We start from the raw sequence: 20295 nt of genomic DNA, 5'->3' as shown, positions 1-20295 counted from the left end.
AAGGCCATAAAAATATAACCGAAGCGATTTCGCCATTGAAAGCCGAAATGGCGAAATCCCCAGGCATAGTTCAGTTATTAGGCTGAATTCAATGATGTACAAATAAAAAAATAAAAAACAAATTATTTCCAGATTAAAAATCATATTGTATTGGCTTAAAATAAAAGCTCGTGTAAGTATATATGTTATAATTAAATTCAGCACTTGCAGGTTATTATGGTACCAGCAATGAGGATAAATCAATTGATGATGAGATATATATATTTAAAAAATTAAAAAATTATAAAATAGTCGCCCTTGAAACCAAAAAGACGACGAGTGTAAATTATATATGGGAATATAAGTAGATTCCGTTCTTGTCGGTTCTTGTTGTTTTATTTTTTTTCTGTTTTTATTTCCTTAGATTTCTGTTTCGGTACGACGGTTTAATCGTGGTGACCCAAGATTGTTGTTAATCTCTCCATACTAATTTGACTGTTGTAAGTATTTTTAGGATAGGAGTCGATTTTGACGCCCATATTACACTTGTTTGGTGTGCCGACTGGTTTAGTCGGTTTACTGTCATCATCGTCAGGCTTAAGCGGCTTAAGCTTGCAATAACATCCTTTAGGGAGTATATATGCAATTTTCGTTGAATTGTTTGATTCCTCGTTATTGTTTCCGTTTTCTAAAAATTTAATTGTATCTTTATTGGCTCTTGCAAATTGTAAATGCTCTTCAATTGCCAGATCTAATTCATATCCATTTGTTGATTGTTTGACTACTTTTTCTCGCCAAACTAAAATGTTTTTATTATTGAATTTATCCAGCATCGTCTTCTGTTCGGATTCTGCTTTGGGCATTCGAATGTAACAGATCCCCCAACCCCCGTCAATTGTTTTATGAAACTCTCCAATGATTCCATAATTGCCGACGATATCTTTAATGGCGTCGTATTTACCGGCGACTGTGTATGCTTTACCGCCGACAAGTTTGTTTGGATTTACTTCCGAAATCGGTTCAGTATTTTCTTCCGAGTTTTCTTCTTCCTCTTTTTTGATTGTCATTTGTTGCAAGATTTGTTGATCCGCTAGACATAAGGGAGAAATATTAAATTATAAAACTTCTACATCGGTCAAATAATTGATACACAAAGCAGTTTCCATTTGAATAACTGTACCTGATGGTGGAAGGGATTGTGCAATTCCGCTCATGTCGTCCATGTTTTTATTTCACTTTTGTCTTTCTTCACTTTTGACTTAGCTTCTCTCGTCGTTAAAGTAACCAGGCCTCAATAAGAACAAGCTCTTTTCTATTTATTTTTCCGCACACCGATTCAGTTAAGAGACTTGAACAAAAAGCGAATGCTTATAACTCATTCGTTGGCGTCAAATGTCATGTATATATACAACAGTGTTTCCTATTTTTGGAAGAGTGAACGAGAGTGAATAAGGTAATAAGATAAGATAAAATTGCTATCTTCCGGCGGATCTCTCTATTTGACTAAGTATACTTGTATAGCCTATATTACTATATATACAAGTGTGTACTCGTACGACAATGTGAGTGAGATAGTTACCTAGGTTACCTGTGCTTGTTATCTATTGTCAGTATTATACCAACAGCATATGTTTTCCCCTAATAATAGTTGATGGGTTTCCTTCAAAACATTTTATATTAACAGCTCTACTGCTGCACATGCGCTTATTTTTAATTGTATATATACTCTATATAACGTGTAGAATATATAGCTTTGATCTGATGATAAGTGAAACCGACTCGACTTCTCAATAATTCTATTTCAAAAAACCTCTAATGCATCTCACTTCAAATCAATGCGCTAGCAACGACGTCAATAATGTTTAGTAAAATAGTAAAATACCACAAAGAATACAAGACTTAGTCATTTTTTGGAAACTTGCCGTGTTTTGGTTATATGCTGGATGAATCCGACAATCAATCAGAAAGCTATATATTCCGTTTGATGTCAAAGTCGTGTAATTTCTTTGTTTCTGCTGCTGCGCAGTTGTGAAAACCAACTTTGCTGCTCTGTGGTGATCTCAGGGACAGGAAACGAAGGCATTTTATCACCATTTCCTTTATTACGTTATGCTGGCAATAGCGATAAAAAAGAAATTTACTGTAATATACGGCGCCAGCTAGCGATCGGACCGTGAATCCCGCTCTGCCGCCGAAGGCGCTTGATGCTGGAAAACATTTCCAGCGACTCTTATATTCCTGGTCTACAAGTATATTTAATTGAACTGGTCCTATTTAGATTTATCCGACGGATTTATCTAAAAAAATAATTAATCGTTTAACCGACAGTGATTTTTTTTTTTTTTTTATTTTTTTTTTTTTGGGGGGGGGGGAGGGGTTGGGCGTTCACGATCTCTTGTCCGGTTGTCCCTTTCCACTCCTAAATCCAGTCACACATATTGCTCAGGTGAGAGGTCGATTAAATCCTGCATTGTCAATTTTCTTGTATGGTATTTTTGAGTTCTATTTTTTCATATTTATTTCATCAGTTGTTCACAGTGTCGAGTCTGAGAATCATTCAAACATCAATCGACCCCGTTGCTGGCCCATTGGCGTGTCTCCCGACATAGCGCTATCGATTCAACAACAGCCATTGAATGCCCAGTCCACGACCGACTTTCATTCCCAACAGACGCGGCCTTTCCACTTTCACAAGAATTCAGGTAGCAGTGAACTTTTCATTTAACAAGTCAGCCGGGCAGCAGACGGACAATGCACAAGAGGATCAGACGGCCACCAGTGACGGTCTTGTCGTCCACCCGGACAGAGTCGACCTGCATCTTTCATCGACGCTATCGGCTCAACGTCAGACGGAAACTCTTGAGGGCCATCGTGCTGGGCAGTGACGACGATCCTACTCACCTGGGGGACAACCAATTGGCTGCCCGTCTGGAAGAGGCCCTGCTGGATCCGCTCCCGCGTCCGCACACCGACGTGGCAAGGATATGGTTGCGCTACTCTTTCCACGTTGCCGATTATTTCCAGTCGGATCGCCTGGCCGCCATCCAGCCGTCGCTGCTGGAACGTGTCAGCGAAGGCGGCCGGCTGCTGATCCTGCCCCGATGCCGGACCCTGTGGGAGGATTGCCTCGAGTCCGACATCCGCAAAAGTTACAACCGCTACGTCAAAACGGCGGCGCTGGATTTCATTTTGAGCGACGGCAGTTCACTCAGTTGGACCTGCAAACGGGATCAGCCGATCCTCATGGCCAGGAGCTGTCCACGTCAAACCGATCGCCACAAGCCCATGCTGACCATCCAGCGCTCCCTCGGCCGGAAGCTTTGCATCCATCACTTTTACGGCCGGAAATTCGTCGCCCTGTGGTACAAATTCATCAGGTGAGTTTTTTAAATTTTTTTAATTTCCCGCCAAAAAAATTTGAATGACAATTTGCATTTTGCGGTTGAATTAACACAGGCCGATGCAGTGGCAAAAGTGCAGTCGACTGCGCAAGGATCACTGGGAAATTGGCGAATTGAAAATCAGCTGGGAAAAGGAATTGGCGACGGCCGAACAACTTTTGGTCGACGGTTGGCAGACGATTGTCAAGAGCGTCGTCAAATACGTAACAAAATTTCATTTGATTTTCTATTCTAAACAATTATTATTATTATTATTTTAATGCCATAGGCGCTGAGGAAGAAATTGGCTCTTCCATCCGACGGCAACGTCCAGTTGATTTGCCGGACGCTGGACACTCTCATCGGCTTATTACTTCAAGAATGGCGCCAGGAGAACATGACCAACTTTGGGTTGTGGCTAAACAATCGCCAAGATGTCAAGGTGCTTCATTTAATTCATTTCAATTTAATTTTCATTAACTTAAAATCATTTTGATTCATTTTTAGAATCAATTGGTGTTTGTGATTCACGTGTCGATGAACGACGGCCAACTCAAATTCGATCCGCCCGTCCAGGAAATCAGTTTAGCCTGGGGGCAATTTTGCGACCTCCTCTCAGTGGCCGCTTACCGGTCACTCCAGTCAAGTCGCCTGGTCTTTGAAACGATTAGGAAACAAACGATGCCAATCGATCCTGCCCAGCAGCCGGAACCCATTCATTCAATTAAAGTCTGTCATCTAAAATTGTATGGATTAATTGAATTATTTAATTAAATTGAAATTTGTACAAATTCAGGTGAAAACTCCGGCGGAATTTCTGGATCACATCCGCCGGGTCATTGCGGACGCATTCGCCGACGACAACGTCATGTTGACTAAAGCCCTGGAAAAATTCCTCGTCTTTTCTTCCTTCCTGAAAGAAGATTCGGTAATTGAATCATCTCTAATTGAATTGAATGAAACAATTTCAACAAGAATTTTCATTAGGAGGAGCTGGAAAATTTGGATCAAGAAGGTGTTGATTTCGACCTGCTCCAGGAAAGAGTCCAGCACTACCGCCAGGTGCTCAAGCGGATCGAAACGGACCTGCCCTGCACTTTGCCCGTCGGTCGTCGCTACCTGGTCCAGATGGGTGGACTCAGGTCGTCCCTGAAGAACAAAATTGCCTCCATCATCGATCAACTGTTGGTCCGGTTCAGCAAGAATTTCACCTTATCGGCCACCAGGTGTAAAATTAAATCAAATTTAATTTAATTAAATCTATAAAATTTGGGTGTCAAAAGTATCTGCCAAGATTACGCGGAATACGCCGACATGGCCCTGACTGTTCCGCAGACGACGGCCCAGTGGATCCACCAGCGGGACCAGGTGTGGACTTTAGTGGATTCGACCCTGCCGGAAGCGGATGAGAAAATCCTCAAGATCCTGCGCTGTTACCTGTTCATGTGCGACGAGATGAAGGTCAGCGAGAGCCACTCGGCCCTGGCCCGTGAGGTCATCATGTGGAAGAGGCGGATGAACGCCTCCGAGGTCGAGCACGGCCGTCTGCTCAAGCGTAAACGGACCGAACTGGAAGAGGCTCTCAAGGTTTGTGATCGTGAATCATTTTGATTTAATTCCATCCGGAATGTCAATAATATTTTTTTGATGACATTCAAAAACAGAGTAAGCGCGGGAAAGTGGCCCAGAACGTGACTGTTTACACCAGCATCATGGACAGCTTCCAGAAGATGGGCGAGCTGGAATCACTGGGCCAGTACGTCGTCCAGGCCCGGTCGCTTCTCTTCCGTCTAGAAGAGGCCATCACCAACGTCAAAGGAATCAACGAGGAGGAAGTCTATTTCGAATGGGAAGTCACCGAGTACCCCACTCTTGCCAAGGTCAGTTTGACATATTTATTTTAATTGATTTAATATTAAAGTTAATTCATTTAAAGTAAAATTTTGAAATTTTGAAATTGATTCAAATTGAATTAAAATAAATTTTTATTGATTTAGATTAATTTTGATTCAATTAAATTTTGACATGATCAGGTCCGGGAGCGTTTGAGTCCGTTTTTGAATTTCTTCGAGATGTCGTCGTCGTTTCTGACCCAGCAACAGAATTGGCTTGACAGCCGGCTGGGCTCCTTCAATCCGGACACGATCGTCAAGGAGACGGAGAACTTTGCGCAGAGCCTGTCGACGGTGGAGGAGCAGCTGCCGGACGTGTCGGACGTCCGCCATCTGTTGAGCCAAGTGGAGACCAAGTTGAGGGACTTTAACAAGGTCCTGCCGCTCATCCGCACGCTGGGCAATCCGGCGCTGAGGGAACGCCACTGGGAGCAGATCTGGGACACGGTCGGCGTCCGGCTCAGCTCCGAGGCGGCCACTTCACTCCAGCAGCTGCTGGCCTTGCAGCTCAACGAGCATCTCAAGAAGATCGAAGTCATCAGCAATTCGGCAACGCAGGAAATGGCCCTGGAAAATTCTCTACTCCGCATGAAGAACTTGTGGGTCCAGGTCGTCCTTCCGGTGGAAAATTATCGGTAACTTTTAATTCGTTTTAATTTTTTGCATATTTGAATGATTTAATTATTATATTTTGTACGGGGGATTATAGCGTGGGAGAGGGTAAAGTGCTGGGCAAAGTGGACAGCATCCAGCTGCTGGTCGAGGATCACATGATGGAGACTCAGATAATGCGGCGATCGCCTTACGTCAAACCCTTTGAAAAAGACGCCAAGTATAATAATTTTCATTGACAAGTTTTATGCAAATGAATTTAAATAAATTAAATGAATTAGGGAGTGGGAGCAGCAATTGAACGATTTGCAAGTGTTGCTGGAACAGTGCGTCTTCATCCAGGAGCGCTGGTGCAGTCTGGAACCGTTGCTGACGTCACCGGACGTCCTCAGCATCGCCCCGGAAGAGGCCCGTAAATTCAGCTCCATCGACAAGGTTAATTCATTTAATTTTAATTTAATTGCAATTAAATTTAATTCACTTATTCGAATTATTATGGACAGAATTGGAGGGATGTTCTCGGACTGATTAGCCAATGCAAACAAGTTTTTTCGCTTCTCTACGCCGAGCGGATGAACGAGCGTCTCATCGTTTGCATCCAGCAGGTACCGTTTCATTTTCAATTCTTTTTAAATCCATTTAATTTAAATTCAAATGAATTGCTGAGCAGATCCAGCTTTTGGAGAAGAATTTGCAGAATTTGATGGAGAACAAGCGTTTGCAATACCCGCGCTTCTTCCTGCTGGCCGAGGACGAGCTGAAGCGGCTGCTGTCCTTGTCGCGTGACCCGCACCGGTTCGCCACTTGCCTCTGGCGACTCTACGAGGGCGTCCACAATTTGGAATTCACGGCCGAAAATGACGTCACTCACGTCGTCTCCGCCACCGGCGAGCGGCTACCCCTCAAGGAGCCCGTCAGCTACGCCAAATGCAAAGGCCAGCTGGACAAATTTCTCAATCATCTCGAGTCCGTCCTCAAACAAACTCTCAATCAGGTCATTAATTTCCCTATTTTTTTATTAATTAGCAATTTACCTAAAATTTGCATAAAATTTCAATAGAATTTGCATAGAATTTGCATAAAATTTAAATAGAATTTGCATAAAATTATAAAAGAATTTGCATAAAGAATTTGCATAAAATTTACATAAAATTTTACGTGTCCAGGTGATTACGGAAACCCTGAAGGATTTCGACGGAACCGATTTGAATGTTTTGCTATCTGCTCCGTCGCAAATCGCCATCTTGTCCGTCCAGGTTTATTGCACGGGCACCATCGACACGGCCTTTGAATCCGGCCGGCTGCTGCAGGATGACGTGGCCGGCAAACTGGACTCGTTTCTCAGCGGAGTGCAGAAGAAATTGGCCGCTTCGTCGGACACGGTCCATCGGTTGACGGCCGAGTCCGTCACACTGATGGCCCTCTACTACCGGGACCTGCTCCGCGATTTGACGTCGACCGAAGACCAGGCGGCGGCCGTTCTGGCCTGGGAGGCATCGCTAAAATTCCGCTGGACCGACAACCGGGTCCAGATTCACGTCCTGGACATGGCCCTGGAGTACGGCATGGAGTACATTGGCCTGCCGCCCAGGATGGTGGCCTATGCCGACGCCAAAAGGACGGCCATGATCGTCACCAACGCCCTCAGTCACCACCTGGCCGGCATTTTGATTGGCGAGCCGCGCAACGAGCTCCTGGAAAGTCTTTCCCACTGTCTCGGCCAGCGTCTGGTCCGTTTCGACTGCTCCGAGCGGGTCGGGCCGGCCGACATCCTGCGCCAGATCCGCGGAGCCACCACCTGCGGCATTTGGCTCTGCTACCACCGCCTGGACGTCCTGGGCAAATCCACCATTTCCTTCATGACCTCGCTCCTGGTCCAGCTGCAGAACATGGCGTCCACCACTCCTCCCTGGCTGGAATTAACCGAGGCCGGCCTGCCTCAGTACGGAATATTTTGCCTGACGGAATCGTCCAGCTACCATCAACAATATTTCGACGCCAATCTCAAACGGACCACCAATCTTTCACTGCCCGAAGTGGACGCCCTGGCCCAGATTCTCTTTCCAGGACCCTGGGCGGCCGTCGTCGGCTTCCTGGACCACTGCCGGAAGCCGGAAGATAAAGACGAACAGCAATCTTCGGCCATTGGCATTCTCAAACAGATTTTCGCCACTTCCAGGAGGTCCAGTTTGAGCGCGGCCCTGGACTCGTGGCAATCGGCCAGGCTGCCGGCCGATCAGGCGGCCGATCGGACCAGGAAATTGACTCAGATGATCCCGGGCGACAAGTTGGTCACGACCGAGTGGACCCAAGACCCAGTGGTGCTGGCCTGCCCGTCTGCCTGTCAGAAATTGAAACTGCACGTCAGCGATCAGATCAAATGGAAATTGTGTCACCTCTCGCAAGCCTTCCAGCACGCCCGTCTGCCCATCTTGCTCTACGGCCTCCGGCTGAGCGGCAAAAGTTCTTTGCTGCAGATCCTGGTCGAGTGCCAGCGGCTGGCCAAGCCTCAACGGCCCATTGTCCAGGAGAGGATCTGCATCGGGGCCTACGCCGAGGAAGATCTCATGAGCAACATGTCCACTTCCATCATCCCCCAGCTGGTCCAGCGCAGCGGTGGGCCGGACAAAGGCGAGCTGATGATTGTCCTCAACGGGCCCTGGATCACGGCCGTCCAGGACGTTCTCCTGGAAGCTTTGTCGACCGAGGGACGAGGCATTCTCATTCTGCCCAGTACGGAGCAGATGACACTGCCGGACCACGTCCATTGGGTCTTTGAGATGAACAGCATCGAGCACGTTTCGCCCGGCCATGTGGCCCAGTGTCGACTCATTCCGCTGGACGGGCAGAATCATTTGACTTGGAAATGTGTCGTCCAGTCTTGGATGGCCACTCTGCCGCCCGTCCTCCTCTTCCTGGACCCGCTTTTGAATTTGATTTTACCGTCCGTCCTGGAATACGTCGACTCGTCGGTCGACCATCGGGTCCGGACGGCCAGCGGCTTCCACCCCATCAAGGCCGTCAAGCATCTCCTGTCGCTCATCCGCTGCTTGACAGACCCCAGCACCGAGGCCCTGGCCAAGAAACAGGCCGTTCTGGACCCGGAAATGAGGGCCCAGCTCCAGGGGACCGTCCTCTTTTCCATGTTGTGGACGCTGGCCGTTCCGGCCTACATGGACAGCAAGTCGGCCTTCCACGAGTTCTTTGTCCAGCAAATGGATTTGGCCGTCCAGAACGGCCATCTCTTCCCGTCGGCCAAGCCGCCGGCCGAAGGGTCCGTCTTTGATTTTAAATTGATGGTCCAGTGGGGCCACGAGATGGGCAAATACAACGGGCCGTTGTGGCAGCCGTGGGGCGAAGAGTTGCGCTCCTTGCCGTCGCTGTCCAGGGAAATTCCCGTCAACGAACTTTTCATCGCCACGGCCGATTCACTCCGCTCCCATCACCTGATGTCGCTCTTCATCCAGTGCGGAATTCCTTGCGTCATCGTCGGCCCGCGCTCGTCCGGCAAGACGGCCACCGCCCGTCACTACCTGCGCACTAGGCTCAACCGGGCGACGCATCAAGTGATTATCGTCAACACTTCGAAATCGATGGACGCCAAAACGGCCCAGAAAATTCTGATGGGCCAAATGGAGCGCCGCCGCAAGTCCGTTTACGGTCCAACGGTAACTTTATTTTATTTTATTCATTTTTTTTATTCATTTCATATTTGAATGAATTCATTTGGTTTGGGTGAATATAGATGGGCAAGAAGGCCGTGATTTTCTTCGATGATGTGCAGACGGAAACTTTGAATTCCAGGGTGGCTAACCGGGTCGATATGCTTCTTAAGCAGTGCATTCAACACGGGCAGGTGAGGTTGAATTTTATTTAATTGGATGTATTTGTAAGGTTTTGATAATTTTATATCGGGGATGTAGCTCAGATGGTAGAGCGCTCGCTTAGCATGCGAGAAGTACGGGGATCGATACCCTGCATCTCCAATTTAAATTTTTTCTAATTAAATTCATTGAATTTTAGTCATTTTTCAAAAACTCAATACTGTCATGGCCGCAATTTTAATGTTTGTTGTAAATTTTTACGGAATTTTTATGTAGTTATTCTTATTCCCTTGTCTACGGTGCTTCGCGCCTTCGCCTAATTGAGTTCGTGTTGCTGAAGCGGCAAGAACCGGATTTATTTGGTCAACTGATTTTTCTGGGTCATTTTAGAAATCCCGTTTTAAGAATTTCTAGCTATCTCGAATATTAAAGTAAAAGAGACTTCAAGAGTATCAGGGGATGTAGCTCAGATGGTAGAGCGCTCGCTTAGCATGCGAGAAGTACGGGGATCGATACCCTGCATCTCCAATTCCTTTTTTTCAATTTCTTCTAATCACAATTACATTAAAATCTTAAAAATTTCAATCGTATCGCTATCCAAAAAAATTTAATCGTTTTACAAATAGTTATCGCAGTTTTGAATGGTGTTTTCCATTATTTCCTTGAGTGCGCTCGAGTGTCACTCAATTAAGTTAAAATCAAGGTTTATTAAGTCATATTTATTTAAATCTATAAAATAGTCATTAGCCCTTCCGCACGTGCAATCAAGTTTAAAGTATAGCCAGTTTAAGCCAGTTGAAAGTATAGCCATGAGCCAATTCCGATATTAGAAAAACGATAAAAAAAGAAGAGATTCTTGTCAGTTATCAAGGACTAGACATCACGTCAATGTCCAACTGATGGGCATTTAAAAAAAAAAAAGTGTTGCAACTTAATTGAATACCAGCCAAATGCCTCGAGCGATTCAACGGTTGGACGCGGCTGTAATCTCTCTGCATGGATGAATTTTAAAATGCTGAATAATGTTGTAGCCTAGAGCAATTCAAGTTGTGATTGTTTATGTAACGTCGATAAGTAGTCTGTCTGGAACCTTATCTGAACATATTTTGTTTTTAATTTGAATTTCCAGTTATCATTTTTATTTCGTATTCGTTTCATCAAAATTTTACACGAATGAAACTTGATAGGACTTTTAATTAAATTAAAATACAATTGACATTAATTCGTATTATTCAAATTCATTTAAATATTTAAGGTATTTGACGGCCTGGAAGGCGGTCCGTCGAATCTGATTGACATCAACTTTGTGGCGACATCTCGCGTCTGGGCCGACCAAATAACCGACACTTCCGTAGCGGAAGAAGAACCGGAAGACGGAAGTGACGTACACCAACGGCTACCGGATGAGGTGCTGCAAACATTCGCTGCCATCGTGTCCGAGCCGCCCACCCTGGACACAGCCTCGACCATCCTCTACCGGATGCTCATGTGGCACCTGGACGCCCGCGGATTCGCCAAAGAATTCGACGCCGTCATCGATCAGATGATCAGCGCCTCTATGGGAATTTATCGGCACCTGACGGGCTGCCCGGTCATGGCCGCCTATCCGGCCCGTTCCGGCTGTCGCTGGAACCTGCGCGACCTGATGCGCTTCACCCACGGTCTGCTGCTCTCCGTTCCGGAATCGATCGAAGACGTCGGGGCCATGAAACGCCTCTGGCTGCACGAGGCCTGTCGGGTCTACTCGGACCGGCTGACTCTCCTGGAACCCGTGGCCCTGGTCACCCGCTACGTGGAGCAATCGTGCGAAACGTATTTCCAGGCTACCGTGTCCGACCTGTTCGCCCAGATGGACATGGTGGAGCTGGCCGACCTGGCCGACATGAACATCTACACGATTTTCTTCTGCGACTTCTCCGATCCCAAATCCGAGTCCAGGAGCTACGTCGAAGTCATGGACATGGAGCATTTGACCAGGGTCGTCAACGGCTACGTCACCGAGTACAACAACATGAACAAGCGGCCCATGCACTACGTCAACGTCTTTCGCCACCTGATGCGCACCATGGCCAAAGCGTCCAGGGTCCTCAAACAGCCCAGTGGCCACTTGATCCTGGTCGGAGCCAAGGGCGTCGGTCGGCACACCCTGGCCAGGCTGGCCGGACACGCTTCCGACTCGACCGTCCACCAGTACGAGTCCAGCTGCGCCAGCGGTGAGAACGGGCCGACCAAAGGAGGTGCCTGGAACCTTGGCGACTGGACGGACGCCTTGAAAGCGGCCCTCATCGACTCGGCCGACGACGACAAGAAATGCGTTTTCATCTGCTCGGATGTCGAGTTCCAGCGGCCGGAATGTCGCTCCCTGGTCAACCACATCGTCTCCCACGGCGACCTCATGTACCTGTTCGACGCCAAGGAGCGCAACGAACTGGTGGAACAAATGAGGGTCATCGACCTCCAGAAGGAGAAAACTCTTCAGGTAAATTGTTCTGCACCTCATTTGCATACATGAATTGATAATTGATGAAATTAATTAATTGAAGAAATTAATTAAAACTAATTAAATTAATTTAAATAAATTGAAGAAATAATGTTCCAATATATAGACGGACGGGAGCCCAGCAGCGCTGAAATCCATGTTTGAAACGCGGATGTGGGAGCAGATCAGGATCGTGATTATTTTATCGTGCGAGCAGTACACGGAAATGGTCATGGATGAATGTCCGCAAGTCGCTTCCGCCTGTCAAACCGTTTGGATCCACGTAAGTTGTTTTCTTTTTAAAATTTAATCCGCCGGAATTGAAATTGAATTGAAATTGATATAGCCATGGCCGTCGGATGCTGTTGCCGATGTGGCGTCCGGATGCTTCAAAGATATCGAGCTGGACGCCGAGCAGAAATCCTGGCTGATGGTCGTCATCAAATTGATCCACGAGTCGACGGAAGGCGGACACCACCGGCCGTGCCCCAGCGATCCGCAATGCCAGCGCTACGGGCTCCTGATGGATTTTCTACACGTGGCCGTCCGCTTGACCAGGAATTTCAAACAGGAATTCAAATGCCGACAGGAGCTGTGCTGTCAGGCCGTCGAGAAACTGGAACTGGCCGCCCGGCGGGTCGCCGATATGGAGGCCGTCGCCCAGCAGTGGAAAGACGCTCTGGCCGGCCTCAAATCTTCCGCGGATGAATCCTCGTCGTCGGATGGAAATGGAGAGAAAGTAGTGCGGACGGAACGGGACGTCGAGCAGATTTCCTGTCAAATCGACCGGGCCAGAGATTTGCTGGCCAGTCTGGACGTTTACCAGCGAGTGTGGCAGAAGCAGGTGGTCAGTCTGGAGGATCGCATCCGCTGCTGCCAGGCCGATTGCAGTTTGACGGCCGCCGCTTTGGTCTACGGGGCCGAACTGAAAGAATCCCAACGGGTCGACATGTTCCGCAGCTGGATCGAGCAATGCCGGGCCCTGAGTCCGTCGGATCAGACCGGCGGCGGCATCATCACCGTTCCGGCCGATCCTGACGATTACTTGACGCTGCTGGAATCCGAAGTCCGCGAAGTGGAAGCGGCCTGGATCATGGCCAACCTGTCGCGAGACGACCACTGCATCCGCAGCGGAGTGGCCATGCGTCACATCCAACGGGTGCCGCTCCTGATCGATCCTCACAACATCGCCGAGCGCTGGATCGACGCCCTCAACGCTACTAAAGAGAACCGACCCACTTACCTGCACATGTCGGCGCCGGATTACCTGGAGCCGCTATCCGGGGCCCTCCAGCTGGGCACGGTGGTGGTGATCGACATCACTCAGACGGAACTCGATCCGGCCATCATCCCGCTCATTTTGAAGCAGACCTTCAGCCAAGGATCGACCAATTACATCAAACTGGGCTCGGATGTTGTCGAGTACGCGGCCGAGTTCCAGCTGTACCTGCGGACGCAGACGTCGCTGGAAGACGTCGACCTGCAGCTGCGACTGTGCGTGACGGTGGTGGACTTGACGCTGGAGCAGCCGGGCATCAACGACACGCTGGTGTCGGCCCTGGTCAACAGCGAGCGGCCCGACACGGAGGAGAAGATCCAGCTGTGCAAGCAAATGTCGGAGATCCGCTGCCAGCTGGACGAGACGGAGCAGAGTCTGCTCAACATTTTGTCGCAGAGTGAGCACGACTGGATCGAAAACGACGCCGTCATCACCTCACTCCTGCCGGCCATCACCCAGTCGAAATTGCTCAAGGAGAAGCTGGACGTCGTCCTGCAGACCCGCGAGCGGATGGAAACCCAGCGCCAGAGCTTCGCACCCACCGCCGTCCTGGCCGTCCAGATTTTGTCGGCCCTCTGGCGGATGGAGGATCTCTTCCGGCGGCTCCGCTTCCCCCTGGCCGGCTTCTCCGACGCCGTCGTCGCCTGCCTGGAGGACGGCGAAGGCGACCAGGCCGACGATTTCGATTCCAACACCAGCACCGGACGCAAATTGGCTGCCCGTCTCTTCACCCGCAAATTGAAATCTGGGCTGGATCGAATCCAGCGGCTTTTGGCTTCGCTGCTCCTGGCCTTTTGCGTGGCCAGGAGCGAGAAACTCTGCCGGTCGACGTTCGTCAACCAATTGGCGACCGGGCGGCTGGACCAGACCAATACGGCCCATCACAGGGATGACGCCATGGACGATTCGCTCGTCACTCCCGATCCGGAATGGGACGAATGGGTGGCCGAGGTCCTGCTGGAGGAGAACCGTTGGCGCTTTGCGGCCGGAGTGGAGACGATGGCCCAGAAATTCTTGAAAATCGGCCAGAAAGTCGAATTCAACGATTACGTCACATCGATCGCCGACGTCAGCAGTGTCACGCCCTTGTTGATGTTTGTCGAGCCGGGCGTCGATCTCCTGGCCATCATCTCCAGACTCTGCCGGGAATTTGATTTTCCCGAAGACCGGGTCCGCTTCGCCGCCGTGGCCGGACTGGACAGTTTGAACTGGGTGGAAGTGGAGGATTGCGTCCGTCGTGGCAACTGGCTGGTGCTCCAGGGATTCGCTCATCTTCGATCCATGATTAACAACGTCCGGGTGCTCCTGGAACACCTGGCCGCCGATAACATTTCGGCGGAATTTAAACTGTTCATTTTGTGGGAGGCTTTCGATGAGGAAGACGAAAGCGATCAAGTCGGATCGGTGGCAAGTCGACGACGGGCTCGGCTACCGCGACTTCTCATGGAAAATTGTCGGACAGTTTACATCGAGCACGTCCACACATTCGAGGATTGCTTTCAGGTTGGTCGGATTTTTCTTTTGCGGTGATAGATTTAATTTTTTTTAGTTTAGTATATATTAAAAAATTTTGAATTTGAAAGTATGGCTTGTTAGCTCAGTTGGTTAGAGCGCCGTGCTAATAACGCGGAGGTCATGAGTTCGATCCTCTTACGAGCCAAACTTTTTTCAATTCTTTGTGACTTTTTACTTAACAAAGCTTTTGATGAACTATCCCATGTAAATTTTGTTAGTGGAATTATTCGTTTTGAGAATTTGGTAATTCATTTTAAACTTTTAAAGGTTCGCATAGATTATTGTTTCATTAACAAATTTAAAAAAAACCTTAGTGTTTTTTATACAGCATTAGAAATATTACTGGTATCTATTTCATTTGATGCCAAGGAGCCCGTACAATCGTACATATAATCCAATCTAAAAGTAGAGTATTTTTTAGAAAGCCATTAGAAAGAATTGGCATTATATGTTGCCGAACCCCGTCATCGTAGAATTTAGCCTATCAAAAAAGGTTTCGGCAAAAGGTCTCATTCTTTTCCAGAACAAGCAACACCCCACATGCTTTCTCCCATCCCGTCCCATCCCCTATGGGCTCCCCCCACCCCTACTCCTATCACTCCCTCGCTTTCCAAATAACGGTATTCGATGCAACGCCACTTTTGAGATACGTCGATGCGATTTGCAGAGTAATAAAAAAATGAAATCAATTTTCGTCAAATGAACTTTAATCTCTTTGATTGCTGCTTGGATTTGAATTGATTTTCATTCAATTAAATTTACAATCCGCCAAGATATAGCGATTCGAATGCGATGGGTTTAGCCATCGAGCTTCTTGTTTTGAGAAGATTCAAGAAGGAGACGAAAACCGGCATTAAGCATACTTACCTGGCTCAGAGGCAACCATGATCACTAAGGTGGTTCCTCCAGGGTGAGGCCCTTCCTTTGCACTACGGTCGGGCTGACCCTTGCGATTAACCCAAATGCGGTTAACTCGGGAGTACAATTTTTGGTAGTGGGGGACTGCGTTCGCGCCGTTCCCTGATTAAATAAAATATTATTAAAACGATCATGGGTTAGAAAAAAGTAATCCCATAAATTAGCAAATTTGCTTATAAAACTATATTTCGTGTAATTCAACTAAATATGAATTTAATATTATTATGTACGTATTTCGCCATTCCCACTATACATATTCAGTTGTGCGAGACCTTATTTGCGAACGCCGAAAACTCAACAGGATGAAAGTTTCAATAAACCCATCACGTTTTATTTATTTGAAATCCTTTAATGGAGCGCTAGGATCGTGACTCACGCTGGGAAATGTGCCTTTTTTTAAACCTTTTGTCTTTCGCAAACTTCGAGCTCCTTGTTTACCAGCTCTCCCCGCTGAGGAACATCCATTTGCGGAAGGACTGTTATGTGTGTCAATATTGATTAACACTCATCGTCATCTACACGGGCTGCGGCTGCCTCTTTGTGTTTGCCTAGACCCTGAACGGTACACAGAGTTTCATGGATGACGTGATCGGCTAAAGGGAAATCAGGAATCGTACCGTGACTCTCATCTTGATGTATTTAAATTAAAGAGATAGCAAACTTAACGACTGTCGCCAACAAAGTTGAGAGAGTACAAGTGTACACTGGTAAATATTTCTTGTGTTTGTAGCTGTTCGCTTTCGCCATCTGACGAGTAACGAAACAAAAAACAATTAACTCCTATAACAATTCCAAAGAAAAATAATACTAATTGAAACAGGGAATAATGATTGCTGATCCTCCTTCGCTGCTGTAACACTAAGTTAAATATGCTTGGTTCAAACTCAATTCAAACACTAAATAGCATTTAAAGCGCTCCGAATACAACCCAAGCGGAGGTAAATGACTCCGTGAAAAACGTTGGTTTTTTCATATCAGATTTCATCGAAAGATTGCCGTTTTGACATGCAAATTGCCACCACTCGAGGCTGGACAATTAAAGACCGTTAAAAGCTGGGCTTGACCCACGCATTGATGCGCGTATACAAGAAACATCACGTACTTGAATGACCCTTAAAAAAAATTGCCATTTTCTTTTGAGGGTATTTCCAGTTGCCAATTAATTTGTGTTAATATAAAAATAGATTTATGAAAAATAGTAGTATACACCGCCGGTGGTTGTTTTATGAGATTGCTATCTTTCCAGTTAACGGATGACTATATAGCAATAAAAAATTGGGGGTTGGCCGGCCACGGTTTGGCCAAGTTTGTTGCAAGCGCCGTTTGTTGAGCGACGTTTTGTTGCGGGCAATGAATCCCCCCCCCCCCCCAATTTGAATACTCATGAAGGTTTGATACGTTACATGTCTTTGGGAAAGCTGGTGGTGCCAGTAACGGAGCAATACACTATACACGGGAAAACCCGAGCTGTGTTCATTTCAACAACGGTGATTGCGTGCTACCCGGTGCTACCCGATTGCATCCACGTGGGCTATTAAATGGCCTTTTTCCCAACTATGTGGTTCTTCTGACTTACTACGCGGTGATACATTCCCCGTTCCCCTATATAGCCCGAAATAGAAAAAAACATTAAAACACATTTATAGCCATTTTCATCCGCATTCCGCCTCGGGTTATTTGTGAGCTGGACGAATTGTTGAATTCAGTAAATGCCCTTTGAAAATTTCACGCCCAATTCCATCTCACTTCAATCATTTTTCATCTTTAAATTTTCTTGTCAACGCAATTCTTATTTTTTTTCTTTTCATAGCGTATAGCAAATGATAATATCACACCCTTAATGGTTATTTCAAAATTAATTCTTACTGATTTTCTACAAAGAGTGGATGAATTTTTAGCGCCATTTATCTAAATCTTATCACGCTGGAGCTCGGTCCCGATGTGAATAACTTTATTTTTCGTTCGGGCAATTGGGTGTCTGAAAATCAGAACGATAAAACTGAAATGGAGTCGAAGAAGATGTTTTCTTGTATTGAGTAGTTGTGTTACTTAATCTTTGATAGGAGAACTGTAATTGGTTATTATCTTGTCCGATTTTGGAACGGATTCTCGAAAGAAAAATTTGACAGATTCCAACAGAATATTTCAGATAATTTGTTACATTTCGCCACCGTACTTTCAGCTTGACAAATATTTAAATAGCTGTGCAATCACGTTTACAACTAAGATAAATCCTAATGATGGAAAAATCTCCAAAAATGTAGGCTTAATTGTTTTATGTTGAAGCATCTTCATACTTTGAGTTATGAAGTTCAAGTATTCAAGTCATAGAATCAGCCAGTTGCAATTGTGGAGTTCTAGTCATATTCGAGATTAAATTTTTGAAAATAGGGGATTGTGTTCGTACAATTCCCGACGCAATAGTTAATTAAATTATGATATAAGAGAAAGTATAATGATAATTATGAAATTGGTAAAGTATTCAAAGTCAATAGACATCAATTTTATTTGCATTGTTTTTGTCAACGGCCATACCACGTAGAATTCACCCGGTCTCGTCAGCTCCCGGAAGTTAAGCTACGTCGGGTCCCGTTAGTACTTGGATGGGTGACCGCTTGGGAATACGGGATGCTGTTGGCATTTAAAATTTTTCTTTTTTTACCAAAATTTTTTGTGGTAAAATTTCCCTAAAATATTCTAACGCAAAAATTTTAGTGTCATTTAATTCATCTTTTTGATTCTACAAAAAAACACATTTTTATTCATATTCTTGCTCTTTTCAATGCACTTAAATCGCTTAATAATTATGCGACATGAATTTTCAATGAATTGTTTTTATGGTCTTAAATTTGAAATTTCATAAATTTCTTCCCCACATGATAGGAATTCATCCGATCGGCGGAATTCGACCGGCTGATGAATGATCCGCTGAGAGCGTGTGCCAGTTACCCGTTGAAAGTGAAAACTGCCGCTCTCTTACTGATCCTGCGCTTGATCGTCTGGGACCGTTGGGGCTGTCTGATACCGCTAGTCGAACTGTGGCAGACGGCCAAACAGATCGCCACTCTGACATCCGTCAAGAATCACGACTGGGCCGCCACTTTCCACCGCGTGACCATCGGCAACCTGGAGGAATACGTCCCTTCCGCATGCCGTCAAGAATTTGTCTGCCGCTTCCTGCCGGACTTGGTGAGCGGCTCCCGGACCGGCTACAAAAAGGCGTTCGACCAGTTGATGGACACCTGGTCCTCCAATCTGACCCTGCCGTCGGCCGATTTCCAGTTCATTTACGACTGTCTGGGTGATCCAGTCAACGAGACTCGACGGCAGACGCTCCTGTCGCAGCGTCTCTGGAGCCAATTGGTCCGTGGATTTGGCGGTCAATCGTTGCCCATGGAATCCATCGACGTCACAATGACCGAAGACGACGAAGAAGAAGCGCTAATGGGCGCCAAAGATCACTGACCGTCCGTCCCCAGTCCACTTTAAAAGTCATTTCCAAAAATATAAATTATACATCAAGACACAATGTTTTCGCCAATTCTTTTTTTGTTGTAAAATCTACACAATTGGACGTTACTCAGCGTCTTTTGCCAAGTTTTCCCGCAGACTATGCCATTATTAGATAGCACTCAACAACCTGTGCTTTGTGTGTATTATTCACGGTTAATGTACACGCCTTGAACGGACGTGACTGGCGCTGATGCTGCGGGCGGCGCTCTTTCAACTTCCTATATAGCGTGACGATGATCCATTCGCACTTTTCTGTGCCGTGATAAACAAAACAAAAAAGGCGATGTCGCTTGTTTTACAACTATACTGTGCCAGGCACCATTTTTCACGGAATAGCAAATCAAAAAATCGTCGTGCATGCTGTAAAACGGCGATATAGACTTCTAGCGATTTTATCAGTTGACCAGCAGTAGCCGACGAGAGAGAGAAGACATTCCAGCATATAAGAGGGGAAGACCCTAAAAAGACAAATGGGACCCTCCAAAAAACGAGTTGTTATTTGGCTATATAGATATACAATCGAATAGTAATATCATTTGCAGAGTAGTTCTTTGATTTGGATGCGTCATGAGCCGCGGGTGCGGTTAACGACCCGTGAAAATGATTGCCAAAGTGATGTCACCTATAGCTAGACTATCTAGTCAATTGTCGGTAGATTTGTAATCATAGAGCGTGTAGAAAACGCCGGTGATTAGATGCCGTTCGATCAAACTTGTCATTTTTTCCCAGTTATTCAGACTGTGTGGGTGATTGCGTATACAGCAGGGAGTTTAATATAATATCGGGAAATCCCATTTTTTCCTCTATTTAGGTTGCATTACGTCTGGATTTCTACCGAATGTGCTATCAGCAAGGTCTCGACTAGCTACATAACTGACAGCCGCTGTTGCCAGTCGATATTCGG

General features: G+C 46.5%; 2 protein-coding genes and 2 non-coding genes across 4 annotated transcripts; 3 read left to right on the top strand and 1 right to left on the bottom strand.

Annotated features, from left to right (window-relative positions):
• Nucleotides 1-125: 125 nt before the first annotated feature.
• LOC124313376 lies at nt 126-1399 on the bottom strand. Its single transcript, XM_046778287.1, has 2 exons — nt 1160-1399; nt 126-1069 (listed from the first exon to the last, which is right to left on the bottom strand). The coding sequence occupies exons 1-2, from the start codon at nt 1200-1202 to the stop codon at nt 426-428; spliced, it is 687 nt and encodes a 228-aa protein (XP_046634243.1). The 5' UTR covers nt 1203-1399; the 3' UTR covers nt 126-425.
• A 977-nt stretch (nt 1400-2376) lies between these two features.
• Nucleotides 2377-19542, top strand: LOC124313330 (dynein axonemal heavy chain 7-like). The gene is made up of 20 exons (XM_046778211.1): nt 2377-2425; nt 2518-3356; nt 3436-3583; nt 3649-3801; nt 3867-4088; nt 4156-4287; nt 4347-4585; nt 4643-4946; nt 5024-5239; nt 5393-5886; nt 5961-6083; nt 6145-6298; nt 6367-6468; nt 6534-6857; nt 7030-9531; nt 9609-9719; nt 10943-12166; nt 12294-12449; nt 12513-14948; nt 18762-19542. Exons 2-20 carry the CDS (start codon nt 2731-2733, stop codon nt 19341-19343), a joined length of 10248 nt encoding a protein of 3415 aa, XP_046634167.1. The 5' UTR covers nt 2377-2425; nt 2518-2730; the 3' UTR covers nt 19344-19542.
• On the top strand, nt 15820-15983 carry LOC124322132. The gene has a single exon (XR_006914483.1). It is a non-coding gene; the product is annotated as a U1 spliceosomal RNA (small nuclear RNA).
• Nucleotides 18400-18518, top strand: LOC124321305. Its single transcript, XR_006914245.1, has one exon. It is a non-coding gene; the product is annotated as a 5S ribosomal RNA (ribosomal RNA).
• Nucleotides 19543-20295: the final 753 nt, after the last annotated feature.

The sequence above is a fragment of the Daphnia pulicaria genome, chromosome 1 (assembly GCF_021234035.1).
Source record: "Daphnia pulicaria isolate SC F1-1A chromosome 1, SC_F0-13Bv2, whole genome shotgun sequence".
Classification (NCBI taxonomy): Eukaryota; Metazoa; Arthropoda; class Branchiopoda; order Diplostraca; family Daphniidae; genus Daphnia; species Daphnia pulicaria.
This window is presented reverse-complemented; position numbering and strand designations above follow the sequence as displayed.